The following is a 26,468-nucleotide window of genomic DNA, read 5'->3' as shown; positions in this document are numbered from 1 at the left end:
AGGCTTGGTGGAGGCAGCACACTGGGACAGGGTGCAGCAGGCAGGGTGGGCAGGCACAGGGCATCAGCATTTGGAGCCCCACGTGCAGTGGCCAGGGTTGAGGCTCCCACCAGGGTCATTCTGCCCTGCAGGGAAGCTGCCAGTGGGGGAGGCCAGGGAGGAAGCACAGGAGTTTGCTCTGGCCGGAATCGGGCATCCATTGATTTGCTGTTATTAAAACCAGAGCTGCTGTCGGGAACTCCACAGCCTGGCTGCCCTCACACGCTTCCTGGAAAGGGCTGTCCCGTGTGCCCTCACTGGCAGGGGACGGGCCCCCCAAAGCACCTGGCAGCAGCACTGGCCTGCACCAGGTTCAGATGGCAGCCGGGGCAGGGAGCCAGAGATTCAGTTCTGCCCTTGGCACCCATCTCTCTGCTGCCCAGCGGTTCCCACCCACCCACCCCCCTGGGGCCCTCCTAGGCAAGGTCATCCCACAGGTGGGTGACAGGAGGGTGCAGTGGCACCCTGCTGGGCTGAGGAGTGTTTACTGGAGAGGCAAAGTCATCACTTCCAGTGGGGGATGAATCACCCCTGTCAGGAATTCTGCCCGGGGGCTTTTCTGTAAGAACGTGGAATTTCGACACTGGCCGTGCCCTCCCGGGTCCCCCCTCCTTGCACAACCTCCCACCGGGGTTCCTGTTCCCAGCCCCAGCCTTGCAGCTGCCGAGGGGTGTGGGCACAGGCACCCTGGCACAGAGACTCCCTGCCCATGGCATGGAGCAGGGCCCTGGGGCTGACAGAGCAGCGACAGGGCCAGGACCAACCTGGGTTCCCAGCACGGTGCAGGTGCCCACTCACAGAGCTGGGCACGCCGGTGCTCCCCACAGCTGCCCCAGCCGTGAGCGGGTCCCTGGGGGACTGAGGGCTCCCCAGTGCTGCCCATGCTCAGCACCACACTGCTGCTGCTGTTCAGAGCCTCCAGCTGCACTCGCGCCCACGGGTGGGTGCAGACAGAGGGGAAGTGGCAGGTTCCAGCCACAGCAGGGGCTCTGCCTGAGCAGCATCATCTTCCCTCTTCTCTGACTGGGCACATCCCACCCCTGTTAGGGCTGGTAGTACCCCAGGCCAACGGGAGCAGAGTGGGGAATGCCAGCAGGGTGGAGGTGTGTGGATGCAGACGGAGGAACAGCTCCTGCCAGACCCTGCTCACTGCCCCCGCCATTATCCTGGTGCTGTCCTGCTGTGGGGTCACTGCGTGGGGAAACTGCTGACCCGGAGGGACACCACTGACCTGGAGACTGCCTCGCCATGGACCAGGCTACTAGCAGGGAGGCTGAAGCTTTTCCAGCAGCCAGCGGTGACTTGGAGGAGCCCCACAGCCATACTGGGGCTGGGGATCTTCTCGATTTCCACACACTGCAGAAACTCTCCTTCCAAGCAAGAGCAGAGGGGTTTCTGAACAAGGGGGATGCACACTCAGAGCAGGAACTGAAACATCACCTTTGAGACTTTCTGCTCCCCCCAGCCCGGCACAGCACAGACAGGCTGTGCCAGTTCACAAACTGTCCCACCCGTGAGGAGAGCGGAGCCCGGCTGCCCACGGCAGGAACGCAGGGCTGTGGAAAACCAGAGATAAGGGTCCTGCTTCCCAGAGCCTCCTTTCCTGTACACAGGACTGCTGGGAGCAGAATGCCTGAGCATCCATTCCCAGGAGGCCTTTCTTGATGGGAACCTGCTCCCTGCTGCGCTCCGGACATCCCAGCAAGGGTCCTGGCTGGGCACAGCCTGTGTCCCTGTGGGAAGCAGCAGCCTGGCACTCCACAGGACCTGCAGACCTGGCAGTGTCCCTGTGCCAGCAGCAGCCAGCACATCTGCTGCAGCGGCTTCAGTGTGAAGGGCCCACATGCCAGCCCTGCCACTATGGCATTGCTTCCCGGCAGGGGCCAGCTGCAGCAGTGACCACCAGCCCCAGCTGCAGCGATGCTTCTTGGGGGCCTGGGTGATTTGCCTGCCCTGCTTTGCATGCCTAAGGCTGCCTGGGGATGCATGGCCATGGCCACCGTCCCCACTCCAAGGCAGGCAGGCAGGGGAGCAAAGCCATCTCCATCCCGGTTCTGACCATCCAACAGCCTCCCCAGGTCTGGGGAAGGGAGGTGGGAATGTGGAAAAGATCAGGACACAGAAGCACCTTGGCCGTGGGAAGCTGCTTTGTTTTTTGCTTTACATTTTCCACCATTCCTGGAAGTGGACACTCTGACCTGTCTGCCGGGAAGCAGCCACAGCCCCCTTGTCCCCTTTTGGCCCCCTCAGCCTCTGCCCCTCTCCACCCTGCCAGGATGTTCCACTCCCAGAGGGTCTCCCATGACCCATAGGCTGCAGTCCCATGCACCGAAGCCAAGCAGCTCCATCCCAGCCCCAAGCATCAGCTTCAGGCTGATTTATAGAAATCCAATGGCTGGGGCTGACGGTGCCTCCTGCCAAACCTCATTAACGGCTGGCCTGGGAGAAGGCAAACAGCTTGTGCAGCAACAAGGAAATCCTTGTTTAAGCATTTCTGGCTATCCTGGGCCCTTCACCTCATGCCCAGGGGAGAAGGAGAAAGAGGAGATGAGGAGAAGGAGGAGGAGGAGGAGGAGGTGCAGGCCACAAGCCCCAAGCTGGCACTACCCTGGCAGCCACAAGAAAGGAGACACAAGGGGACACAGCAGAGTCTGCACAGAGAGAGAGCCCCCAGGATGGGATGTGAGCTGGGGGGGAACAGGAAGCCACATGAGCATGACAGGGGCAGGGGGCTCCCACACTGCCACAGGACCCTGCTCACCCCTTGGTGCCCTGTGCTCCCACCCATGCCAGGTTCCGCTGGCCGTGGGTGCAGTGAGCTCCAGGCACGCAGGACTGCTGGGAGGCCATGGGAACCCACAGTGGGCATGGGGCACCAGCACACCTGACCTGCAGACTGGCACCTATGAGCTCCGGAGCAGCCTCAGCGACCTGCATCCGCCTGCCCCACGTGTGGCTCGAGATCTATTTCATCATCTGGAGAAAAGCATTTACTGCCAATAAACGGGCTAATTAATTCTCCTCAAAGACCTCTCAATTATTCATTTCGGGCCACAGAGAAAACAATTACAGCACTTACCTCAGCCCTGGCTCGGCCAGTGCAGCAGCTGGAGGCAGGCAGGGCACAGTGGGGACGGCCCTGCACAGCTCTCAGCACGGACCCTCGGTGCCTGGGCAGCCCCAGCTCTGCCCACCCAGCCAAAGCGTCCCCATGCAGCGCTGAGCAGGGCTGTGGAGCTGGCACAGCCACTAGCCCTGAGCCATCATCGCCACCAGTACTCTCCCAGGGTGCGCCCAGAGCTGCCCCAGCACCTGGGCTCTCCCAGGGACCCCACGGCCACCCCATCCCCACAGCGCCGGGGCCCTAACCCACCCCCAGCCCTCGCCGGGGTACAGCGCAGAGGGGCTTTTCCCCCGGCGGTTCTCCAGCTCCTTGGCCCTTGGGATAGTTGGTCTCTCTGCCCTGTGGCAGGGTCCAGCCTCTATCCAGCTGCACCCTGAGAAGCAAAACCCTCTGTTTGGGGGGTACGGTGGGATGGGGGGTCCCTTCCCGGCACGGCCGGACCCCGCCGGGGCTGAGGCCGAAAGGCCCCCCGGGGCCGGGTCTCTCCCACCGGCTCCCGGTGTGCCGCGGGTCAGGCTGCCTCGGCACTGGAGCCTCCGGTACCGCCAGGACCGCCGGGACCCCCTGTTTCTCGGGAGTGGGGCCATCGCCGCCCCGGACCCGGCGGACAGAGTCCCCCGCAGGTCCCCGGAGCCGCCGGGCCGGGCCGGGCAGGGCGGGCGCAGTCGCCCCGGGTCCCGAACCCGCAGCCGCCCGTCGGGCCGGGAAGGGTTAAGGGCGGCCGGCGCCCCCCCGGCGCGGAGGCCGGGCCTGTCGGGAAGCCGGGATCTCTGCGGCGGTTTTACTGGAAAAGTCGCTGCCGGCGGAGGGGGGGCATCCGCGGCCCCGCGGGCTGGGGACGGGGCACCGGCCGGGACCGCGCGGCCACCGGGCCCCGGCTCCGGACCACGCGGGGCTCCGTCGGGGCTTCCTCGAGGCAGCCCACGGGTCCCGCACCGGGTACGGCCGTGGCAGCCCCGGGACTCTGCCCGTCGGGGCTCTGTCCCGGGCCGAAGCTCGGCCGGTGCCGTGTGCGAACGGCGGCCGCCGCGTGCCGCAGCTGCGGACACGGCACTGGCACCGGGACACCGGGAGTGCGGCGGGTGGGGGGGCACGACCCGGACTGGCTGAGCCTGGAACTGGCGCTCCCGGGCGTCGCCCCGCCATTCCCAGTAGCGGGAAACTGCTCGGCTCCGCGGCTCCGGCCCCTCAGGGGTGACGGATGGCGGCTGCCCCGGCCCCGGTGGGACCGGGACCCTCCAGGACGCCAGCCTACGGGGACGAGCCGTGGTAGCCCAGAGGGCAGGCAGGGTGGGCAGCACAGGCAGCAAGGACAGTGTGGCTGTAGGGCCAAGGCAGCTTGGCAGGAAAACACCCCAAGCTCATGGTGAGAATGTCAGGGTCACTGCCCGGTCCTGAGCCAGCCCTGGGCACCTGGCACAAGACCCCCAGGGCACCACCTGAGCCACCGACAGCCCTGTCCCCACAGGGCCCCCCTTGCAGCCACCAGCTCTACCGGGAGGCTGATAATAGAGCTCACTGCCAGCCTGTCCCAGGGTAGTCCTGTGTGCCAGGGGCAGAGAGCTCGGCCCCAGCCTGGCGAGGGACAGCACTGTGCCCCCCCATCCCACAGCCCCTCTTGAGCCTCCTGCAGTGCAGGGCAAGCAGCTGGGCCTGGCAGGGCTGGGACGGGGCTGCCGGTGGGGCCGGTGGCAGGGGGGGCCCAGCTCCGGGAATCAGCCCCAGTGGCTGCCAGGCCTGTGGCAGGGAGGGGGGGAAACCCGATCCTCCGCGGTGGGGTCTGGGCTCCACTCCCAGCTCCCCAGCCAGGCCTCAGCTGCTAATTTTAGCCCCGGGGAGGCACGGCTGGAGCAGGAACTCAGCCCAGCGGAGCAGAGGCTCAGCCCACCACAGGAGCTGATGTGGGCAGGTGGTGGCTGCAGAGCCACAGCGCAGTGTGGTCCTGGGCAAGCCCCCAGCAAGCCTCCAGCTGCCAGCCAAGCCACTGGCCAGGCATTGACACTGCCCACCCACTGCCCACACTACTGTGTCCTCAGCTTGGCTGCCCCACATATGGCCACCAAGCCCCACCCTGGCCCTACTGGGCCCTGTGCAGATGGGGGAGCTCTCTGTGTGTGCTCATAGTGAGGGGAGACCCTCGAGGGAGGTTGCAGCCCAGAGACCCAGAGAAAGGTATGGGGCTGAAGGACAAGGGGCTCTGCAGAGGAGACCCAGCCACGCTGCACGGTCCTGCAGAGGATGTGGCCACCTCCTAGTGAAGGAGCCCCTGCTTGGCTGCAGGTCCTGCCTGGGCTATGGGGGCTGCACAGCACAGAGCCCTGAGCTGTCCCTCAGCTCTCTGAAGCCACTCTTCAGCATTTGCTGGAGTCACGCACAGGGACAGCCAGGATGCATGGGAGCTCTCCCCACTGTGGGCACCCCAGGGCCACCAGTCACCCCACTAGGTACTGTGGGAGTGGATGGGTGAGTGGCTGCGAAGGCCATGTTGAGGGATGCTCCAGCCACCGAGCCTTTCCAAGTGGAGAAAGCAGCTCCAAAGCCCGCCTTGCTCTAGGGCAGCCGCCCCAGGCATGGGGAGGGGTCCCTGGCCCAGGGCCCCACAGCTGCTCTTCCCCCCAGCCCTTCACCTGTGACGTGACCGGCTGTGCTGCCCAGCTCTTACTGGAAGAGGAAGCTGCTGGGAAGGCGGTGTGTGCGGCGGGGCAGCTTTGGGGAGGCTCGGCTGGGCTCGGCAGCCGGCACAGCTCAGCTGTCCATGCTTCCAGGTCCAGGGCCAGTAACGGGAAGCGTCTGCTCTCAGTGACGGTAAATCAGATCGGGGAGATTAGAGGCCTTTTTGCCTAATCATGAGCAGCTTGAAGTTGGAGGACAAGTTCCTGGAACAAAGAGGAAATGGAGGCAGTAAATAAAGAAAAACTGTTAACATGTGGCCCTGCGTGTGAAAAATGTCTCATGAAGGACTGTTTATGGCTCACTCATCTGCGGGGCTGACAGCGAGGGGGGCAGTGAGGGAGGAGGCCCCATGGGCAGGGGCGCAGGCAGGGGCAGGGCAGCCGGTGGGGAAGCTGCAGGGCTCAGGATGGGGGATCTGGGAAGGGCAAAGGCTGTGGTGGGGCAGAGGGAGGGAGAAGGCAGCAGCATGGCAGGAGCCATGGTGCAGGTGGCTGGAATGTGGCACATACACAGGTGGGCAGGGCTGGGCAGCATAGCCCCTGAGGGGAAGGGGGGACCTGAACGCACCTGCCCTGCTGATCCCCTGCAAATGTCAGGAGAAAGTGTCAGGTTCTGCAGAGCTGTGCCCCCCTCCCCATCTACAGCACGAGGCAGATGCAGCCCAGCCAGTCCAGCCTGACAGGGAAAGGCAGGGGGGTTTCACTGCTGCACTGGGCACATGCCCTCCTGCTCCGGGGCAGTGCAGAGTTCTGCCAAGAGGCCGGTTGGTCCCCCCAGAGGAGGCAGGTAGCGCTGAGAACTGCGGAGCTGCCCACAGACCCCACAGCACCGGTGCAGTGCCAGCCCACCTTCGGTGCCACCAGGTGATGTGTCGGCTGCTGCCAGGGCAGACACAGCCAGAGCTGGAGCCAGGTGACCCCGTGCCAGCCCTCTTGGCAGCGGCACAGCGTGGCGGGAGCCGCAAGCATCCTCGCTCAGCCATGGAAAGACTCGCGGATCCCCCCTGGCGCCCAGGATGGGGCTCCCGGTGAAGCGAGGAGAGATGGGGCTCCCTGGTGAAGCCGCGGGAGACTGCGGGGCTGGGGCGGTCCCCCACCCGTGTCACCCAGCGCCACTGTGGCTGAGGCGAGCGCACAGGTGGGGGATGGAGGGACGACGGCTCTACAGTGCCCACGCAGGGACTGCTGCCCCGTGCCGCCGCCACGGCATCCCTGCCCCGTTCCCGGGGCGGGGGCCGGGCGGTCCCGCCCCCGCCCGGGAGCCCTTGCGGGGGGCGGTCCCGGCGATGCGGGCGGTGCTGCGGCACGGACGGCTGCCCTGGCCCAGGGGGGTGCTCGGGGGGTCGCAGCCGCGGAGGCCCCCCCGCCCCGCCGCGGTTTCCCCGCGCACCGTGGACCTGCGGAGCGACACGGTAACCCGGCCGTGCGCGGGGATGCGCCGCGCCATGGCCCGCGCCGTCGTGGGCGACGACGACTACGGGGAGGACCCGGCGGTGAACGGTGGGCGGAGGGGACGGACTTTCCGTGAGGTCCCCGGACCTGTGGGGTTCCCGGCGCCCCGGGACCCCCAGCGCCAGCCCCCCAGGACTCCCGTGTCCCCCCGCAGAGCTGCAGCGCCGGGCCGCGGGGACCCTGGGGACGGAGGCGGCTCTGTTCGTGCCCACGGCCACCATGGCCAACCTTATTGCTGGTGAGTCCGGGGCTGCGCTCTCTGCTCCCCGCGCCCCCAGGCCCGCTCCGGGGGCAGGTGGTGCCCCCGTCCCGTGGGACGTGTGGAGGGCCCGGACAGCCCTGCGCCTCTCGGGTCCCCAGAGCCCCGTTCCCCTGGAGAGCATTGCTGGGGCCGGGGCCCCCTCTGCTTTCCCCGGGGCAGAGCCCCACTGCTGCCGTGGAAGTCGTGGGGTGGTAGGGCAGAGCTGTGGGGTGCTGCCCTTGGCAATCCTTCACGGCCCCTCTTCCCCTAGTGATGTGCCACTGCCAGCAGAGGGGGACTCAGCTGTTCCTGGGCCAGAACGCCCACCTGCACCTCTATGAGCATGGTGGGGCCGCACAGGTGGGTACCGAGGGCGGGCACGGTGGCACTGGTGGCAGTGCAGGCAGGGGCAGGAGGGCGGCCATGTGCTGCCCTCCTCTGGCTGCCAGGGCTGGGCTGGGCAGAGGACCCACTGCCACAGCATCACCCAGATTGTCCCAAACCACAGGCTGTGCATGAGTAGGGGCTGAGCACACCCGATGGAGGGGACAGAGGGGCAGAGGGCTGGAACCCCCCTGTCGGCTCTGTGCTCTTACCCGCCCTGGCTGCAGGTTGCCGGTGTCCATTCCCAAGCCCTGCCAGATCTGCCAGACGGCACCTTCGACCTGGACCAGCTGGAGCTGACCATCCGCGAGGCCCACGGCAGCCGGTACCACCCACGCCCTCAGCTCATCTGCCTGGAGAACACGCACAGCTCGGCAGGAGGCCGGGTGCTGCCCCTCACCTACCTCAGGCAGGTGGGAGCCCACGGACAGTGCTGGCACAGTCCTGCCTGACATGAGCAGCTGGACCCAGCACATTGACACTCTGGGGACGCTGGAGCTCAGAGCGCAGCTCACGGTGGACAAGATGCCCCAGGGGTCCATCTCAGACCAGCTGCCCCTGTGCCCCCAGGTCCGTGAGCTCGCTGACCACTACGGGCTGCAGGTGCACATGGACGGCGCACGGCTGATGAATGCGGCGGTGGCCCAGGGTGTGGAGCCTGCTCAGATCGCCCAGCACTGTGACTCCGTGTCCCTCTGCTTCTCCAAGGTGTGCTTCTGTGGAGAGGGGTCCCCAGGGCTGGCGGGAGGCAGCGCAAGCTGGAGCTTGGCCCTTGTTTGCAGGCGTTGTGCTAAGAACACACCTGGCAGGCTGGATGTGTCCCCAAGAGGGGCAGCAGGGGTGACCCCACTGGTGCTCTGCAGGGCCTGGGCGCCCCGGCCGGCGCGGTGCTGGCGGGGCGCAGGGAGTTCATCGCCGAGGCCTGGCGCACGCGGAAGCTGCTGGGCGGGGGGATGCGGCAGGCGGGAGTGCTGGCGGCCGCTGCCCTCCTCGGGCTGCGGCACGCGGAGGCCACGCTGCACAGAGACCACGACAATGCCCGGCGCTTTGCAGAAGGTACCTCAGGGCCCCTCGGCCTGCCAGGAGGTAACGGCACACCCAGCACTGCCAGGCACTGCTGGGGTAGTGCTGGCTCAGGCACCATCCCCCAACGGTCATGCTGGGTCTCCTGCCAGGTGAGGATGCTGCTGGGATCCTCACCTGTCTGGAGTGCTGGGGTGATTCTGTGACCATCCCCGTGGTGCCCGCAATGACCCTGGTACCACACGGTGGGGTAAAGGGCCCCCCTTCAGCCAGGACCTGGGGCATGGCTGGGGCAGGTAGCCTCTCCCAGGTAGCCAGGCAGTGGGCTCGCACCCACCACCCCGGCCTCCCACAGGCATCCACGTGCTGGACTTGCCTCTCTGCTCTGTTAACCTGGCAGCGGTGGAGACCAACATCGTGATGGTAAATGTCCGGGGGGCCTGGCCATCCCCTGCCGAGCTCTGCGATCACCTGCGTGCCACCAGCGAAGAGGAGGTGGCTGAGACCGGGCAGGCTGTCAGCGTCCTGCTGCTCCCCTGGTCGGCACACACCGTGCGCGCCGTCTGGCACCGCGACATCTCGGCCCGCGACACTGAGCTCGCAAGGAGCAAGCTGGAGTTTGTTGCCAGGAAGTGTCAGGAGAAGCTGGCCCTGGGACTGCATCCGACTCCTTTGGGCACAGGGGGAGCCTGAGCATCCTCCCAGCCCCCCGCTGAAGCAGGTAGGCCAGCCCACAGTGCAGGGGCTGGGACCAGCCCCTGTGTGCTCCAGGTGTGTTCCCAGCTGACTGCAGCACATCATCTGTCCCCACAGGCAGACTGACAAACCAGGGTGAGCCCAGCCTGGGGGAGACCCCAGTCCTTGGGGTGGTCAGTGCACAAAATAAATGTTTTCTGGCAGTACTGTGGCTGTGCGGGGTGTTTCAAGTGTGCCTGGCTCTCTTGCCTCTGCAGCAGGGACATTTCGGCCAAGGTCCCCATGGAGGGACAAATGCTCCTGAGGACATGGAAGCATCTCATCCAGAGGACCAGAGTCACTGCACAGCAGCGCCAAGGTTTGTGTCTGGCCAGGACTGTCCCAGGAGCATGAGCCCAGCCTGGCTTAGATGGCTCTGTCACCCCCATTCCCAGAGGTTTGTGTCATCCCAGTCCTGCAGCCACAGGTGGGCTCCCCAGGCTTCTCTGTTATGTTCTGGGTCAGTGAGTCTGCAGCCCAGAACTCTGTGCTGGAAGAAGGGATTCCCTCAGCAGTAGTCACACTGGGTGTGCACTCACTGGCTCCCTGGGAAGCAGCTACCCCAGGCAACAGTAATTCTTGTTTTATTTTGTATCGACAATATGCATTTTAAAGGACACTGAGGGAATGATCTTCATCAACCAGTTGTCTGGACAGAGCCTTGCAGCCCTCAGCCCCTCATGCTCTGGCAGGCAGGAAGGCAGGAAGACCCCAGGAAAGGGGCACCAGCCTAGGCTGGGCAGAGCAGAAGGGGCCAGGGGGGTCTGAGGCAGTGGCCACCCTGTGCTGGAGCAAGGAGGCAATGGGCAAGGGGAACACTGGCTGCCTGGTGCCGTCATGCAGGGCCATGGTCCCTGTCTGTTTGCTCTCAACATGCCATCATGCTCTTGAAATCATGTTCAGAATGACCTGGGATGAGGAACCAAGCCCTGTGAGCAGCAGCTGGCCCTGCTCCTCCCCACAGGGAGGTGACAGCCAGCCCTGCACCCACCTGATCTGTCTCAGCACAGCCCTCCTGCCTACCTGAGTGAGGATGTAGCTGTTCTCCGACAGCTTCTCAATGACATCAAAGTGATCCACACTGGCCAGATCCAGCAGGGAGACGGACCAGCCGGCTGCACGCAGGGCCTGCAAAGAGAGCGGTGCTGGCAGGAGGGACCTCAGCGCCCACCTGCCCTGCACAGGGCAGCAGGAATGACAGCTTGGCAAGGACTGGTGTCCTTCCCCAAGCCAGAAGCACCACTCTGGTCCAGCATGCGAGCTCTTCATCCCAGTTGGACACACTGGCGAGGGCCAGCTGGAGCAGCACTCCCATGGAGCTGGGCAGGGCGCTGCTGGAGCTCACCTGGCTGTACTCCTGCGACTGCCTGCGAAACTCCGGGGAGTCGTGCTGGGCCACAACCACAAGCACCTCACAGGCCGCTGGCACCGCCGGGGCAACGTGTCGCATGGGACTATTCCTCTGGGCCACCTCCCTGCAGGAGTCACCGCAGTGGCAGCTGACACAGCCCCTCGCTCCGAGAGCAGCCATGTCCTTGGCTGGGCTCATCAGCCAGGGGGTGGCACAGGCGCAGAGCGGCCACAGAGCCACTGATGTCTGCCTGCCTGTGCCCTGTCCCTGTGGCTGTCCCTGCAGTGTGCAGGCTCACCGGCTCATGTTCAGAGCATCGTTCACATAGGTGTGCAGGATGGGCTCCAGATCGTACACGCCGCTCACCAGCACTGCTCCTGAAGGCAGAGGCACTGGCAAGTGAGAGGCCACAGCTTGGGTGGCTCCCACAACCCTGGGGACCTCATCATTGGGCAGCTCATCCCCTCGGCTCCACAGCCCCACAGCCTTGTTCCAAGTGCAGAGACCGGTTCTCCTCCAGCCTCTGCACTGGGATACACCAACCCTACCTTTGATATCTGGCACCACGTGGAATTCCGTCCAGTCTGTGAACAGCACCATGGCTGCCAGGTGGGCCCCTGCCGAGTGCCCACACAGGTAAATGCCTCTGGAAGGAGAGAGCCGTGAGCAGCCAGTTCAGGGAGTGACTGGCAGGGACACCTGGGGACACCTAGGGACATCCTGCTCCAGGCAGAGGGGGCAGCACGCCTGAACACAGCAGCTCGGATGTTTCCTAATCCATCAGCTGCTGCCTTGTGCAGTGATAGGATCGGGGCTGCAGGCACTGCCCAGCACTTGGGCTGAGGTGCTGGAGTCTTTGTCCTGGCGCAAGGCTCGTTTGCCCCCCCAGCCATGCTCACACATCAGCCCCCCGGGAGCTGCCCACCTGATCTCAGGGTACTGCTCCACCAGGAAGGCAAGGCTGCGGCGCACCTGCAGAACCATAGTGTCCATGTGGCCTGGGCAGAGGGCAGAGGGCAGGGTCAGAGGGCGCCGGGCCATGCGCGCGGCCACAGCCTCTGCAGGGTGACACCCACCTCTGGGGGCTGTGTCGTACCCCACCGCCACCACCGCCACCCCCTGCGACACCAGCGGGGGGGCTGCAAACCCCGACTCGTCCTTACTGGGGAAGAGAGACGCTGACAGGCTGTGGGGGCCAGGGGCTGTGGGGGCCAGCTGGGGACTGGTCAGACCCCACGTACCCAGAGAGTCCCAGTGTCAGGAGAAGGGAGTCAGTAAGGGTGGGCAAGGGGAGTCCCTTCCCAAGGGATCCCACCTCACCTCAGGCACTGCCAGTATCCGCCATGGATGTAGACCAGGACCGGGAAGGCTGCACAGTGCAGTGGGGGGTGAGCAGAGGATCCGACCCCTGCCCACCCCTGTCCTCACCGTCTCTGTCACTTACTCCCAGAATGGTCCGTGGGGAAATAGATGTCCAGCTTCTCCCCGTCCCCTTTGCCATAGGGGACGTGCAGCGAGGTCTGGGCGCTGGCCCGGGCCCGCTCGGTTCCTGCAGGGCAGGAAGCGGTGGGGCATGGGGCCATGGCACCGAGCGCAGCCCCCACTCCCGGCGTCCCCCGCTCCTCACCTGCCGCCGTCACCGCGAGGTGGGCGTCGATGATGGTGTCCCGGTCGAGGCGGGGGGACCAGCGGCTGGGGGAGTACTGGTCCTCCAGCGCCTGCGAGGAGGCAACGGGGCTGCAGCGGGGGCCGAGAGAGACCCCGCGGTCTGGCAGAGAACCGCGCGCTACCTGCCCCCAGGCCCTACCTCGGCGGACATGTCCCGCCACCCGCCCATGGTGCGTCCGGTCCCGCGCCCGGTCCCGTCCAGACCCGGCGCCCCCTCCCCGCCCGGGGGCGGGGCCAGAGCGCGGGGGCGGGGCCGACTCCTTCCCATTGGCCACCCTGGAGGCGAGGCTGGGGCTCGGGCACAGGGCCAGAGCTCGGGGGCGGGGCCAGGGCCGGGGGCGTGTCCGGCCCCTCCCATTGGTCCTCCTGGCCCGGAAAGGCGGTGCCGACGCTCAGGGGAAAATAAGAATTTTGGCGCCCGTGGCCCCATTGGTCAGCATCGCGGAGCGCCGGCGCGGGCCCTCCCGCGATTGGCTGGCACGGCGGCGCGTCGGCGCGGGGCCTCTTCCGATTGGCCAGCGCTGGCGCGGCGGAGCGGCGCGCGCGGGCTCTGGCCGTCAGTCCGCCATGAACTGCCTGACGGTGCCCGGCGTCCACCCCGGCTCGCCCAGCCGACCCCGCGGGCAGATACAGGTACGGCACCGCCCGGGCACCGCGCTGGGGGGCACGGACAGGTACCATCCCAGGGCACCCGGCTGGGGAGGCTGCGAGGCCGGGGGCCGCACCGGCACCGGGCGGGGCCGGGGCTGTCCGATGACCCACCATTCTGCCCCCAGGTGATCTTCGGGCCGATGTTCTCCGGGAAGAGGTAGGCCCGGGACGGGGGGCGCGGGGCGAGGCCCGAGGCGAGGTGCGAGGGGAGGGTCGGTGCCGGTGCCCGCTGACACAGTGTCTCGTAGCACGGAGCTCATGCGGCGGGTGCGGCGGTTCCAGCTTGCCCAGTACCGGTGCCTGCTGGTGAAGTACGTCAAGGACACGCGCTACAGCTCCTCCGGGGTCTCCACACACGACAAGTCAGTTCCTGGGGCAGGAGGACCACCCCCCCTCCGCGGGGATGCCTGGCCTGCCCGGCTCACCCCCTCCCTGCCCGCAGGAGCACCATGGAAGCTGTGCCCGCCGGGCTCCTCCGGGATGTGTACCAGGAGGCGCTGGGCGCCGCCGTCATCGGCATCGACGAGGGCCAGTTCGTAAGTGCACAGCTGGAGGGGGTTCGGGGCGCTCTGGGGAACACAGGCTCCCCAGGACACCCTGTGCAGACTAAGGCCTGAGTCCTCTGTAGGAAGAGATGGAAAGAAATGCCCTGGGGCAGTTTGATCCAGCTGGACTGTGTTTGTAGTCAAACCCTCCCTCCCTGTAGTCCTCGATGGCATGGGACTGGAGTCCATTCTAAAGACAGGGCATGTGGCTCTGACTTTCCTTGTTCCTGGTGCTGCTGTCTGGGTATGCACTGCAGGATCCAGAGCCAAGAGCTGCCCCTGCTCCCTCCTGATGCTGTGCCTGTGCCCCCTCCAGTTCCCAGATATTGTGGAGTTCTGCGAGACAATGGCCAATGCCGGGAAAACAGTCATCGTTGCTGCTCTGGATGGGACTTTCCAGAGAAAGGTATAACACTCATTTTGGTACAGCAGCTGCTTTGGGACCCTCACAGAACCCACCCAGCAGCACCTCCTACACTGTTTTGCACAGGCCTTCGGGAGCATCCTGAACCTCGTGCCGCTGGCGGAGAGCGTGGTGAAGCTGAATGCCGTGTGCATGGAGTGCTTCCGGGAGGCCTCCTACACCAAGAGGCTGGGAGCAGAGCGGGAGGTGAGTTCCCTTGGAACAGAAACTGCTTCAGCTTTCCAGTCCTGCTGGTCCAGAGGATCCCCTCAGGGAAGCTGAACTCTGCAGAGTCACCCTCCGAATTTTCCTGCCAGGTTGAAGTGATTGGAGGAGCTGACAAGTACCACTCTGTGTGCCGAGCCTGCTACTTCCGCAAGCGGCCCCAGCAGCCTGGGCTGGAGAACAAGGAAAACATGCCCCTTGGGTTGAGGCAGCAAGAGGCAGCTGCCATTCGGAAGATCTTCACTTGACTGCTGGGAAAATGGAGGGGAAGAGAGCTCAGTGCCAGGGCCTATGGGCTCAGGATCTGCTTCCCCGTGCTTTTAGTGAACTGTTCAGTGCCTCAGCCCTCCCTGCCCAACCTCCACTGCCCCCCACACCGAGCACCACAGCCACGGAGGATCCACCAGGCCTGATGCTGGGGAGAGCTGAAGCGAGAGCCTGATGAGAGTGACTTCCAGTCTCAGAACACAGAGAGAGACAGGTGTAGTTAGCGATGTTGCCACACACAGGCCCTGGCTCGGTCCATGGCGAGCTAGGCTGCAGGGCTCTGGTTGCTCGCCGTGGCTCTGGCCAGCTCTCCCAGTGCTCTGTGTGTGCTCAGGCTGGCACTGGTGCTGGTTCTGGTGCCTGTGAATGCAGCTCTTCTCTCTTGTGCACTCTTGCTAAATTCCAGGTTTCTCAAGACAATGTACAGTCATTGAGACTGTACAGTATTTTGAACCCACTTCCTTTTTTAACAGTCTGAGGTAATTTGTCTCTTGTCACAGAGCTGTGGCACAACTTTTAAACTGACACATGCGACAGCCCAGCCCTGGGCAGGGCCTTGGCTTCTCCATTTGCTGACACTCTCGCTTTTATTACTGTTTTGTCAATTCTTGTTGAAACAGAAGAGGGGAAAGGCAGGCCCAACTCAGCCTGGCAGCAGGCTCTTCTGAGCCACTGAACTTCAAAGGGCTGGCGGTGGTCTAGCAGGCTGTGACAGAGTCCTTTGGAAGAACTGGTCCCAGGAAGAGCCTACTCAAAATTCAGGGCAGTTTTTCTCAGGTTCAAGATTGGTGCTGCCATTTTGGTGCTGCATTACCTGTGAGGGGTTTAGAGGCTCAGGGTTTCATCTTCCCAGATTTCGGTGACTGTTCCTTTGAAGGTCCAGCTACTTGGCAAAGGGGCTCTGATCTGAAGGGCTGGTTCTTTACTTTAGTTGTGTCTCTTGCTCCCTCCTGAGCCTTCCAAAATTCTCGAGGCTGACTGTTCCTCTGCTCTAAGCTGACTGAAGGATCCTCTTCCCCCTTTGCTTGGTTCAGCTTCTGGAAGGTTGTTGGCTTTGTTCCTTACTCCTTGCAAAAGTGCTTTTCCCTGGAAGAGATCCACAGGCTCCAAGCAGTAGTTCTTGATTCTGGCCAGGCCAGATCTCCACGTGTGAGTGCAGGGTCACTGTTTGCCTGTGCCCTGGAAGGCTCCAAGAGCCACATGAACTCCCCCTGTTCCTCCCATGTTACCAGTGGGCACAACTGTACTCACAAGTACTCGAGTGCCAGGCCTGGGCTTTTCTCTCGGAGCTAGGGAAGGCACTGCTGCTGCTGTTTCAGGTTAATAAATAACTTAATGAACCTCTGTGTGCATTTTCTACCAGAGTGCTCTGCAGAAGCTTCCTGGTTGTGGCCAGTGAGGCAGCCTGGGCTGGTCACTGGAGTGGTCACAGGGCAGGAGGGCCGCTCGCAGGGCTGGCACTGGAGCTCTGCTCGGATCGAGGAGCAGGAGGAGGGTTGCCTAAAAATAGCCACCAGCATGAGTGTGCTGTTTGCAGCGCAGCAGTTGGCAGGGGCTGTGCCGCCACTGCCTCGCCTGGCACCCCCCAGCCCTCAGGAGGAGAGGGCAGTAGCCCCTTCTCCAGAGACAAAAGGCACATGGTGGCTCGGTGAAAAAGTTTATTCAAACCTTACAGTGACAACTACTTGAACACCAGCCCCAGCAGCAACAGCCCGCACCAGGCCACCAGGAACAGCTTCACCATAGCACAGCAGCGAACACAACCTGAGACAGCGGCCCTGCGGCACCCAGGGCAGCCGGAGTGCAGGTGGGAGCCGTGGGCAGGGCACGGCAGCACAGCCTCGTGTTGGCAGAGGCAGCGCTCATGGGGGAGGCAAGCAAGGGACAGAAAGCGCTCCAGGACCTTCTTCAGCTGGAGCAGCCCTGGCCCTCCTGAGGGATCCCAGCGCTCACCGCTCCCCCGGATCCCAAACCGCGGGAGCACTGGCAGCTCTAGTGCAGGCTGGGAGAAGGCACAGTGCGGCATCAGAGGAAGACAAGGGGGGCTTTGGCAACAGCTCACCCAGCAGCAGCCGAGCGGGGAAGGCACTGAAAGCTGGCACAGGCGGGAGCCAGGCCCGGCTGTGTTACAGCAGCAAGAGACAGCACTTGGGAGGACGCAGCCAGCAGGGCTGAAAGGCACTGGGGCCAGGACAGGCCAGGGCAGCAGTCACAGGGGCAGAGCCGGGGCAGGGTCAGGGGGGTGTGAACCACACACTCCACCAAGGCACCACAGCGAGGGCAGAGGCTCAGCTGTGCCAGGGCTGCCCGCACACCCACCCTCCCGCAGCCGCAGGGCTCACCCAGCAGCTGCAAATCACCACCATGCGCCGAATCACCCACCACACACGGGGCTCTCGACCCCTCATCAGGGAGCTTGGCTCCAGCATCAGGACCAGGCCCCTCCTGTGCCCCATGCCAAGGCCCGGTCACCTTCACACAAAGCAGCCGTCACCCTCCCACCCCTCCAAGTCGCAGGCCCCTCCCTCCCACCCCACAGAAGGAATTGCACTGGTACAGCCACCCGCAGGCACCAGCCGGGGCTCAGTACACCGGGGGGGGCTGGTACCCCTCCGGGGCCTCTGCCGTGTGGGTGAAGGGCGGCTGCTGGTAGCTCTCATGGCTGATGTTGGGGTAGCTGGAGTAGGGAGTCGAAACCTCTGGGGTGGGGTCGACATAGCTTTGAGCAAAGTCCTCCACCCCCATTTTGTACCTCTTGTAAGCGAAGGTCAGCAGGAGGCCCTGCAGAGAGGAGGGGGCGGCAGCGTTAGGGCTGTCCTGCACTGTGCAGTATAGGGGGCCCCTCCACGCTCCCCCCAAGCAGGGCAGGGTGGTTCACTCACCCAGGAGAAGATGGAGAAGAAACTGAAGGTGATGGCAGCACGGGCAGAGTCTGCCACGATGTACACCTGCTCAGTCCATGTCCAGGACCACTGGTTGGTCAAGAAGCAGAACCCGATGAACCACAGGAAGGTCCAGAGACCTGTGGGGGCAAGTAGCATGAAGACCCTGCTCCACCGTGCAGGCCGGTGCAGGCACCCGGCCGGGGGCAGTCACTCCTCAGGACGCCCAGCAGCAGCAGCAGCAGCTCGTGGCCGACGGGCAGCGTGCCAGGCGGGAGCGACTCCCTTTGCCAGGCACCGGCAGCCACGTCACGGGACAAGGCGGCCATTGTGCCAGCGGCGGGAGGCACAGCCCTGCCCCGCGCCCACGGTACCTGAGAAGCCGAGGTCGGCCAGGACCAAGTACTTGCGGTCGGTGGCGTTGCTGATCTGGGGGAAGTAGACGTCCACCATGAAGAAGAAGATGCAGGCGAGGAAGGCGAGGACGCCGATGCCGATGCCGTAGCGACAGGCGTCCTCATTGTGGTTGAAGACGCAGAAGAGATGGGAGTCCTCGGGCGTGCTGATGTAGCCATCCCCGACCAGGCAGGCGAACACGATCAGGGCGAAGATCTGTGAGGCGGAGCCGGTGTCCAGTGGGCGGCACCGAGACGGGGAGGCCCTTCGGGGGCTGCCCGTGCCCGACGGGCCGGGGACACCGGCCAGGGCGGAGGGGAGGCGGGCCCGGACGGGCTCCAGGGGAGGGCCCGGCCCGTCCGCGGCCCGTCCCGACGGGGCTCTCCCGCCCCGTCCCGTCCCGACTCACCGCACTGACGATCCGCGCCAGCACCTGCGGCTGCTGTACGAAACGGACCAGGTCGAAGGCGCCGCCAGCCTTCGCCGCCCCGTAGGCGCCGCTGCCGCCGCCCTCCATCGCGTTCCGCCGCCGCTCCTGCGCGGCACCGCCCCGGGAGGGCCGGGCCGGGCGGTCCCGTGGCGCTGGGGCGGGGCGGGCTCGGGCCGGCGGGACCGGGGCTCCCCCGCCCGGACGCAGAGGGCCGCGCTCGTCCCGCGCTGCACCCCGGTGCCCCGCTCCGTCCCTATCTCCGCCCCGGTGTAACGGGGACGGGCAGCACCGCCCCCACGGCCCGGCCGGCGGCGGGTCCCGGTGAGGGCGGCCGAGGGGAAACAGGGGCTTTGTGGGGCTCCCGCCGCCCCCGCCCGGTACCGGGAGACGGCAGGAACGGCGGGGCGGGCAGGGCTCGGTGCTCCCCGCCCTCCCCGCGGATCCGCACCCACACCGGCCCACGGCCCCGGCGGAGGCGGCGGGAGCCCCGAGGGGCGTCCCGTCGGTTCCCGGTATCGGGGCGGGCGGGAGCTGCCGCGGAGCTCCGGAGCCGCCGTCTGCCCCGAGCAGCCTTAGCCCGCTCCGGGGGCAGAGGGAGTTGCGGAGCCCGAGGGTTGGTGGAGGAGGGGAGGAAGGAGACGACGCTGGACACCGGCGGGAGCGGGCGGGGGGACACGGCGGCGGAGCACGGGGGAGTCTGTGCTCCCATGTGTCCTCTTGGGGCCGGTTCGGACCCCTCCCGAGCCGTGCGCTGGGGCTGGTGCTTGGAGGCTCCGTCCCTGCCCCTGAGGGTCCCGGGACGGCGGGCGAGCTCCTCCCGCGCGGGACCGGCACCGCCCTATCCGCCCGTTCTTACTTCCTGCCGCTGCCGGGTTGGCCCCGGGGTTAGTCCCGGGTTTAGGCCCGCAGACCGCGCGCTCCCGCCTGCCCCGGATCCCGCACGCAGTGGCTGCGGTTCCATCCTCGTCCAGCGGGCCGGCAGCGCGCGGGGGAACCGGGGGCAGGGGCCACTGACGCCCGTCCGCTCGCCGCGGCAGGGCCCGTGTCGGAGGGACCTGCTCGGCCCCGCAGGATGTCCCAGCCGCCCTCCATCACCCTCCACGTCCCCGAGGGCACCGAGAGCGATGGGTGAGTGTGACCCTCCCGCTGCCCCGCTGTGCCCCTGCTCTTGCACCCCAGTGGCATGAGGTCTCTGTGTCCCTGCAGCCAGGAGCCGAGCCCGGACAGCGAGAGAGCCCTGCACACCTCCTTCCACCAGCTTATCCTGGAGCAGAGCAGCTTGATCGAGGCAGGTCTGGAGCTGGAGATGAAGGAGAGGGACAGAGGTAAAAGCACTGCAGCCAGGGCAGGCCGAGGGCAATGTGTGTGCCCAGGGCCATCCACCCACCCTGACCCTGCTTGGGCCGGCTGGGGTACACGTCATGGCTGTGGCCAAAGCCTTGAAGGAACCTGCTGATGCCTTGGCTGGTGCAGGGCAGAGTAGGGCAGAGCAGCTCTTGGGGACATAAAGAGTGTCCCTGGAGTAGGGGGTACTCTGGGGGAAGCACATACCAGGACACACACCTGGCCTCTGTGCTGGAGCAGAGCAGTGGGGATACAGGGACGAGCCTTGGGCACTCTGCATCCTGCCTTCCCCCTCCTAGAGTCCCCGGCCTGCCTGGCTCCCCCAGACGCCTGTGCCGCGGCCTGGCCAGAGCCAGGGCAGGGTGAGCAGTGCCCTGGCTACTCCTCCGCCTCCCTGCAGATCCTGGCCAGCATGCCCAGCCGCACCATCGGTAGGTGCCACCTGCCCTCCTGCCTTTCTCCAGGCCCCAGAGCCTCTCAGAGAGCTCTCCCGCCTACCCTGCTCTCCCACGGCCACCCAAACCCTGCCCTGCTCTGGCCTGCAGGACGCAGCCTCGGGGCCATCATCTCCCAGTACTGCAACCGTACGGCCCGGCTGCGGCGCCGGAGCAGCCGCCCGCCCCTGCAGCAGCTGTGCCGTGCGGCGCGGCCCAGCCTGCGGCAGTACGACCTGGACACTGACCCTGCCAGGGCCACGCTGGAAGGTGAGGGTCCCCTGGAGCAGGAGCAGGCAGTGCCAGGCACTGTCCCTGTTCTGAGTTTGGGAAGGGCATGCCATGATGTGGCTAGCCGTGTCCCACTGAGCCCCCTGTGCCCCAGACAAGTGGAGCCTGCTGGTGAAGGAGCTGCTGAGCCTCTCGCCCTACCAGCGCAGCCAGATGCTGCTCACTTTGCCCATCAGCCTGGCAGAGAAACGCACCCTCCGGTAGGTCCCCTTGCACCAGCCCCGACCAGGCAGGGCTCCCACAGCCAGAGCCATCCTGGGACCTGTGGTACCCTCTGACACTCCTCTCTGCTGGGCAGGCGGCAGGTGAACAGGCAGAGGGGCCTCCTGAGGCAGCATGCCCAGCACTGGGCCCCCTCCTCGCCCTGTGGATGGTCCATCGTCTACGTCGGCCTCGTAAGTCAGGGCGCGGTCTGCACAGCAACGTAGGGGCTCCAGTGCAGGCTCTGGCTCTGGTGCTCTCCCCAGGTTCTCTCTCCCCAGGGCTGCCGAGGTCTCTGGTACAGGCTGCTCTCCCTGCTCCGCACCGCGCAGCCCTGGCACTACACCTTGAAGCAAATCAGTGGCCGCTTTGGCTCCAGCGTCCTCTCCTACTTCCTCTTCCTCAAGACGCTCCTTATGTTCAACTTCTTCTCATTTCTCATCCTCCTGGCCTTCGTGGTGGCCCTGCAGGCTGTGTACCCCCCTCCCTCGGCCAGCCCCCCCCCCTTCACCGGCCTGGAGCTCCTCACAGGAGCGGTAAGCACAGCCCACGCATCAGGGCCCGGGCACGCCCGGGACAGGGGCTGCTCCAGGCCTGGGGTGCAGCCCCACATCCCCACCACAGTGATGCCCCAGTCGCTGCCCTTGCACAGCTGGGCCCCAGGACTGCCAGTGCTGTGGGTGCAGAGGGGGTGCCTGGTGCTGCCCCAGCCTAGGACTCTGTCCCCGGGGCTGGCACAGAGGTGCCAGGCTGGGTGGGGAGCTGCAGGCACCGCCGAGGTCACCATGGGCCACATCCTGTGCTTTCCCACAGGGCTACTTCACACACTCACTGCTGTACTATGGCTACTACAGCAACGTCACCCTCAATGACCCCTGCACCCCTGGCTCCAAGGGCAGCGCGTGCCCCCCCGCAGCCCCCCCGTTCCCGTACAACATGCCGCTGGCCTACCTGTTCAGCGTTGGGGTCTCCTTCCTCGTCACCTGCATCCTGCTGGTGTACTGGTGGGTCAGCAGCACCTATGGCACTGCCAGCCTTCCCCCTTCACCCAGCCCTGATCCCTGATGCCCTCTCCCTCAATGCAGCGTGTCCTGCTCTTTTCGGGAGAGCGTGGGAAGCTCCTTGGGGGACCTGGCTGCCAAAGTCTTCTGCGCCTGGGACTTCAAGGTGATCCAGAGGCGCTCAGTGAAGCTGCAGTGTGAGAACTTCTGCACCCAGCTGAAGGTGAGGAGCTGGGTGATACAAACACCCCCAATCCCACTCTTGCATCAGCGCTTTGTCCATCATCCCTCTAGGTCCTGCCACAGTGCAGTGGGACAGACCCTTGCTCTGGACACGGAGCAGGTTTGGCAGCTCTGGCACTGCTCTCTTCCAGGAGCTGCTGGCAGAGCAGCGTTCCCGCTCCCACTCCCAGAGCCTCTGCCAGCGCCTGAGGCACTGCATCGTGGTACTCCTGGCCTGGACCCTGGCACTGGGCTCGGTGCTGGGCTGCACACTGGCTGTGCACCACTTGTCTAAGCACATGCATGTGGTGAGTGCCAGCCCTCGCCCTGGGGTTGGAGGGACGTGGCAGGGGTAGCGGGGAGGGAGGCAGGGGCAGCTCTTCTCCTGGCCTGGATGTTTGCTGCCTTCCCTAAGGATGCTTGGCTGCCCAAGTCCGTGTGCTCACCACAGTACCTGCTCACCAGGTTCAGCAGGAGCAGCGAGCACAGGGCAGTGGCAGGTGGCAGCAGGAAGCCATCCTGCTGGTCCTGCCCCTCGTGGTATCCCTCCTCAATGCACTGATGCCCCACCTGTACAACTTGCTGGCGATGTGGGAGAAGCAGGACTCCCCTGTGACACAGGTCTACGTGGCCATCTGCAGGTGGGCTGGCTGGGGCTATGGTGGAGGGAGAGTCCTGCACCCCCACCTGTGGCATGGGGGACGCTTTGGGGCCAGGCACCCTGTCTGTGGGGCTTGGCCCCTCCTTCCCCTGGGCTCAGGGGCTCCTGGCCCTGCTCCTGCTCTCCAGGAACCTCATTCTGAAGATGGTGGTCCTCAGCCTGCTGTGTTTCCAGTGGCTCAGCCGGAGTGTTGTCTGCTCAACAGAGGAGGTCAGCACTGCTGTCCTGGGGCCGTGAGGGGCCAGGCTCAGCATGGGGCCATGGAAGGAACTGGGGGTTTCTTCCTTATTAGATATTAGGAAGAAATTCTTCCCCGTGACAGTGGTGAGGCACTGTGCACAGGTTTGCCCAGAGCAGCTATGGCTGCCCCATCCCTGGAAGTGTTTAAAGCCAGGTTGGACAGGTCTCGGAGCAACTTGGTCTAGTGGAAAGTGTCTCTGCCCATGGCAGGAGGGTGGAATGAGATGAGCTTTAGGGTTCCTCTAACCCAAAGCATTCTGTGATTGCATGCCACCCTTACTTGTATCTCTAGTGCTGGGAGACATGTGTGGGGCAGGACCTTTATCGCTTTGTGGTGATGGATTTCATATTCACCTTGCTGGACACGCTCTTTGGGGAGCTGGTGTGGAGGTAATGTGCCCCAGGATGTGTGTGTCCCCCCCGGTGTTGCATCCCTGCATGGCCCCAGCTCTCTGGTGTGCCCAGGCTCTGCCACATCGGAGTGGGAAGGTGGGTGCAAGGGTCCCCCTGGGCAGTGTGGAAGCAGAGCTCTGCTCCTCTCCAGGCTGATCCTGGAGAAGAGGCTGAGGCAGAGGCCCGAGTTTGACATTGCCCGAAATGTGCTGGAGCTGATCTACGGGCAGACCCTGACCTGGTGAGATGTCTCTGCCTGATGTGGCTCCTTCCTCTGCTGGCAAATACCTGGTGTTCCCCAAGAGCCCCGTGGGTGCCCCAGCTGTGCCCACCACTGGCTCCCTTGGGGCTCAGACCCAGGCGAGCTCGTCTTCCCCCCATTCCCAGGCTGGGCATTCTCTTCGCTCCACTCCTGCCGGCCGTGCAGATGCTGAAGCTGCTGCTGCTGTTCTATATCAAAAAGGTGTGATTCCCTCTGCCCCCTGCAGTTCCCCACTGGTGACACAGCAGTGACACTGTGCCCTGCCAGTGCCAGCCTCTGCTGCAGCAGCGCTGCTGCACAGAGCAGCCCCGTCCTGGTGGGACTGAGCAGAGGTTGCTGGGGAGAGGGTGTCCAAGCTCACTTGGCTTCCAGTGGGTAGGAGGGAGAGGACAGCAGGGTGGGGGCCACACTTCAGGAGCTGGCAGCCCACAGGATGCTGCTCCCTGTTCACAGACCAGCCTGATGCGGAACTGCCAGTCCCCCAGCAAGCCCTGGCAAGCGTCGCATATGAGCACCATTTTCATCACCCTGCTGTGCTTCCCCTTCTTCCTGGGTGCAACCATCTTCCTCTCCTACACCATCTGGTCGTGAGTACCCACCAGGCCATGGCTTGGGGCACAGGACCCCTGGCAGCCTGGAGATGGAGGGGCTTGGAGACACCATGCCCCCCAACCCCAACATCCCCAGCCCCAGGGAGGGGCTGTCCCAGGCAGGGAGGTGCTACCCAGCCACTGGCTTGTGCCCACTTCCTCCAGCTGTTCACGGGTGTTCCTGGTGCAGGACACAAGGATGAAGATCCCTGGGGATGCTGGGGACAGTGAGGCTGGGTCCCAGGAGGGCTGGATGTCTGAGACAGGCAGTGCCCTGGGCTGGGGGCAGCGGCTGCTGGGCCGCCCATTGCTCTGACCACCCCGTCGGTCTGTCTGCTCAGGGTGCAGCCATCAGAAACGTGCGGACCCTTCCGGGGGCTAGAAACCATCTACAAATCAGGGAAGAGCTGGGTGCTAGTGCTGCAGAAGTCCAACCCCAACATCACTTGGTTCGCCTGGGTCCACCAGCACCTGGTGGAGAACACCTTCCTCCTGTTCTTCACGTCCGGGGCCCTCCTGTGAGTATGGACCAAAGCCCAAGGCTGAATCCTGGGCCTTGCTTTGAGGGTCCCACTGTCATGGCCCTAAGCAGGGCTGGGAGCTGGGGTGACAATCCAGAGCCCTGTGCCCCATCCTGGTGCCAGGAGCACAGTGTTCCTCAGCTTCCTGCCCAGTTGCCACCATCCCCTCCTGTTGTTGCAGAGCTGTGATCTACTTCTACATCCAAGTGGTGAGAGGCCAGCAGAGGGTCATCTGCCTGCTCAGGGAGCAGATCGCCAAGGTGTGTGAGCGCTGCGCCCTGTCCCTGCCCGTCCTGGCTGCTCCAGGCCTGGTCCAGCCCCAGGACTGCCAGTTCAGGCTCTGGCCCTGGCAGCACTGCCACTCAGCTGTCCCACGGCTCTGTTGTTGCAGGAGGGGGAAGATAAGATATTTCTCATGCAGAAGCTTCACTCCGTTTATGAGCAGCGAGAGAGACGTGCCTGAGGCCCAGGTAAGGCTGGCATGAAGGGCTGGATCTGTCCATCACAATACTGTGCTGGAAGCTGCAGGACCAGAGGATGCTGGGGAAGATCCTCCCTGCTTGCTGTGGCCAAGGACCCATTGAGGCATGTCAATAGGAATGCCATGGCACAGGGATGCAGGTGCTCCTGCTGCCTGGAGCTGCTGGGATGCAGCACATGCAGAACTAGGACTGCTGTCACACCCCAGGGCACAGCAGTGGGGCTGCCTCACCAGCACAGCCCTGCTCTGTGGGTGGTCACTGCTTGCAGAGAACAGCTCTTCAGCTCTCCTCCCTACCAGCACACTGGCCCCATGGAGAATGGCCCTGGGCTGTTTTCAGAATCCTTTGGAGACAGCAGAGCTTTCTGGATGGAGAAACCTGCAGCCCATTTCACGTTGTCCAGGGGCAGCAAGGATGGAACTGGGAGCTGCCAGGCACTGACAGGGCTGACCCAGCTCCAGCCCTGTGCCTGGCTCGCCAGGAGAGCAGCTGTCTGATCCCAGTCCCACGAAAAAGGCCTCTGGGCCACCCCAGCAGCCCTACACACACTGCACCAGCTGGCAAGACGGACTCAGAAGAACCACTGTGGTGCTGGGCTGAGCAGGGACCCCATGGGCTCAGGCTGACCTGGCCCATTAAAGTGCTGCTGCACAGGAGGGCTCTGGCTGGTGTCTGGACCTGTTGGGCTGGAAGCAGGCAGGTGGGGTTGGTGCGTCAGCGCTGGTTGTGGTGGTGACTCAGCAGCTGTGTCAGGGTGTGCTCAGACTCCTCAGCACCGCCTGCTTGCCCATCTGGCTGCCCAGGGCAGAGCACAGCTCAGCCCACACCGCTGGAGCGAGGGCCACTGCCGCCCTGTGAGCCACTGTGGGCAGTGTCTGCAGCCCCCGGCACCGAGAGCTGCTCCCCTCCATGGCGCACTGCTGGCAGCCCCAGGCCCTGGGACAGCAGCTGCCCCATGCCACAGCACTGACAGGCCCAGGGCAGGATGTGCCACTGTGTGTGCCAGGCACAGGCAGCCACCAGTACCCCGTGACTTGGCACTGGCGCCGCCGGGTGAGGCAGCTGGGCCAGGCCGGGCCGTCAGCGCAGGCACAGGGTGGGTTATTGTCATGGACAGACACTGGTCATAGGTGTGGGCATGGGGTGGGGCCTGCACACAGCCCCAGCCCTTCTTGGGATGCATTAAGAAGAGTATTGCCAGCAGGTCACAGAGGTGATCCTGCCCCTCTACAGAGCCCTGGTGAGGCCACATCTGGCGTGCTGTGTCCAGTTCTGGGCTCCTTAGGACAAGAGGGACATGGAGCTCCTGGAACAGATCCCACAGGCTACAGAAATGAT

The 26,468-nt window shown here is 64.9% G+C and overlaps 5 protein-coding genes across 12 annotated transcripts; 3 read left to right on the top strand and 2 right to left on the bottom strand.

Moving 5' to 3' along the window:
- The first annotated feature begins 7,138 nt into the window (after positions 1–7,138).
- LOC113986079 (probable low-specificity L-threonine aldolase 2) lies at positions 7,139–9,842 on the top strand. 2 transcript variants are annotated; one of them, XM_027717478.2, is made up of 8 exons: positions 7,139–7,335; positions 7,442–7,525; positions 7,800–7,888; positions 8,140–8,325; positions 8,483–8,620; positions 8,776–8,968; positions 9,291–9,656; positions 9,749–9,842. In XM_027717478.2, the coding sequence occupies exons 1-7, from the start codon at positions 7,269–7,271 to the stop codon at positions 9,626–9,628; spliced, it is 1,095 nt and encodes a 364-aa protein (XP_027573279.1). In that variant the 5' UTR covers positions 7,139–7,268; the 3' UTR covers positions 9,629–9,656; positions 9,749–9,842. The 2 variants fall into 2 exon arrangements, with proteins under 2 accessions (XP_027573279.1, XP_039246169.1); XM_039390235.1 differs by having other exon boundaries at positions 7,173–7,335; positions 9,336–9,656.
- Positions 9,843–10,238: 396 nt separating this feature from the next.
- On the bottom strand, positions 10,239–12,908 carry AFMID (arylformamidase). Of its 5 annotated transcripts, none has more exons than XM_039390258.1 (11): positions 12,829–12,908; positions 12,649–12,739; positions 12,466–12,570; positions 12,342–12,390; positions 12,098–12,243; positions 11,947–12,019; positions 11,570–11,667; positions 11,320–11,413; positions 11,016–11,145; positions 10,694–10,798; positions 10,239–10,579 (listed from the first exon to the last, which is right to left on the bottom strand). In XM_039390258.1, exons 1-11 carry the CDS (start codon positions 12,856–12,858, stop codon positions 10,550–10,552), a joined length of 951 nt encoding a protein of 316 aa, XP_039246192.1. In that variant the 5' UTR covers positions 12,859–12,908; the 3' UTR covers positions 10,239–10,549. The 5 variants fall into 5 exon arrangements, with proteins under 5 accessions (XP_039246192.1, XP_039246193.1, XP_027573263.1 ...); XM_039390259.1 differs by having other exon boundaries at positions 11,320–11,398; positions 12,829–12,896; XM_027717462.2 differs by having other exon boundaries at positions 12,098–12,183; positions 12,829–12,896.
- A 321-nt stretch (positions 12,909–13,229) lies between these two features.
- TK1 (thymidine kinase 1) lies at positions 13,230–16,124 on the top strand. The gene is made up of 7 exons (XM_027717089.2): positions 13,230–13,322; positions 13,466–13,497; positions 13,589–13,702; positions 13,783–13,876; positions 14,202–14,291; positions 14,376–14,495; positions 14,606–16,124. Exons 1-7 carry the CDS (start codon positions 13,257–13,259, stop codon positions 14,759–14,761), a joined length of 672 nt encoding a protein of 223 aa, XP_027572890.1. The 5' UTR covers positions 13,230–13,256; the 3' UTR covers positions 14,762–16,124.
- A 1,189-nt stretch (positions 16,125–17,313) lies between these two features.
- SYNGR2 (synaptogyrin 2) lies at positions 17,314–18,606 on the bottom strand. Its single transcript, XM_027717078.2, has 4 exons — positions 18,468–18,606; positions 18,037–18,274; positions 17,663–17,802; positions 17,314–17,561 (listed from the first exon to the last, which is right to left on the bottom strand). Exons 1-4 carry the CDS (start codon positions 18,573–18,575, stop codon positions 17,364–17,366), a joined length of 684 nt encoding a protein of 227 aa, XP_027572879.1. The 5' UTR covers positions 18,576–18,606; the 3' UTR covers positions 17,314–17,363.
- TMC6 (transmembrane channel like 6) lies at positions 18,372–25,786 on the top strand. 3 transcript variants are annotated; one of them, XM_039390329.1, is made up of 20 exons: positions 18,372–18,809; positions 19,526–19,616; positions 19,695–19,813; positions 20,132–20,263; positions 20,378–20,536; positions 20,652–20,757; positions 20,856–20,952; positions 21,040–21,294; positions 21,572–21,762; positions 21,844–21,982; positions 22,134–22,289; positions 22,447–22,622; positions 22,771–22,852; positions 23,175–23,272; positions 23,427–23,516; positions 23,663–23,738; positions 23,991–24,124; positions 24,469–24,645; positions 24,830–24,908; positions 25,040–25,786. In XM_039390329.1, the coding sequence occupies exons 2-20, from the start codon at positions 19,561–19,563 to the stop codon at positions 25,109–25,111; spliced, it is 2,394 nt and encodes a 797-aa protein (XP_039246263.1). In that variant the 5' UTR covers positions 18,372–18,809; positions 19,526–19,560; the 3' UTR covers positions 25,112–25,786. The 3 variants fall into 3 exon arrangements, with proteins under 3 accessions (XP_039246263.1, XP_027572876.2, XP_039246262.1); XM_027717075.2 differs by having other exon boundaries at positions 18,372–19,616; positions 25,040–25,118; positions 25,470–25,786; XM_039390328.1 differs by having other exon boundaries at positions 18,372–19,616.
- Positions 25,787–26,468: the final 682 nt, after the last annotated feature.

This window comes from Pipra filicauda, unplaced genomic scaffold (genome assembly GCF_003945595.2).
Source record: "Pipra filicauda isolate LSUMZ 115617 unplaced genomic scaffold, ASM394559v2 scaffold80_size11013439_pilon, whole genome shotgun sequence".
Classification (NCBI taxonomy): Eukaryota; Metazoa; Chordata; class Aves; order Passeriformes; family Pipridae; genus Pipra; species Pipra filicauda.
The sequence above is the reverse complement of the archived record's forward strand: the minus strand, read 5'-3'. Positions and strand labels throughout refer to the sequence as shown.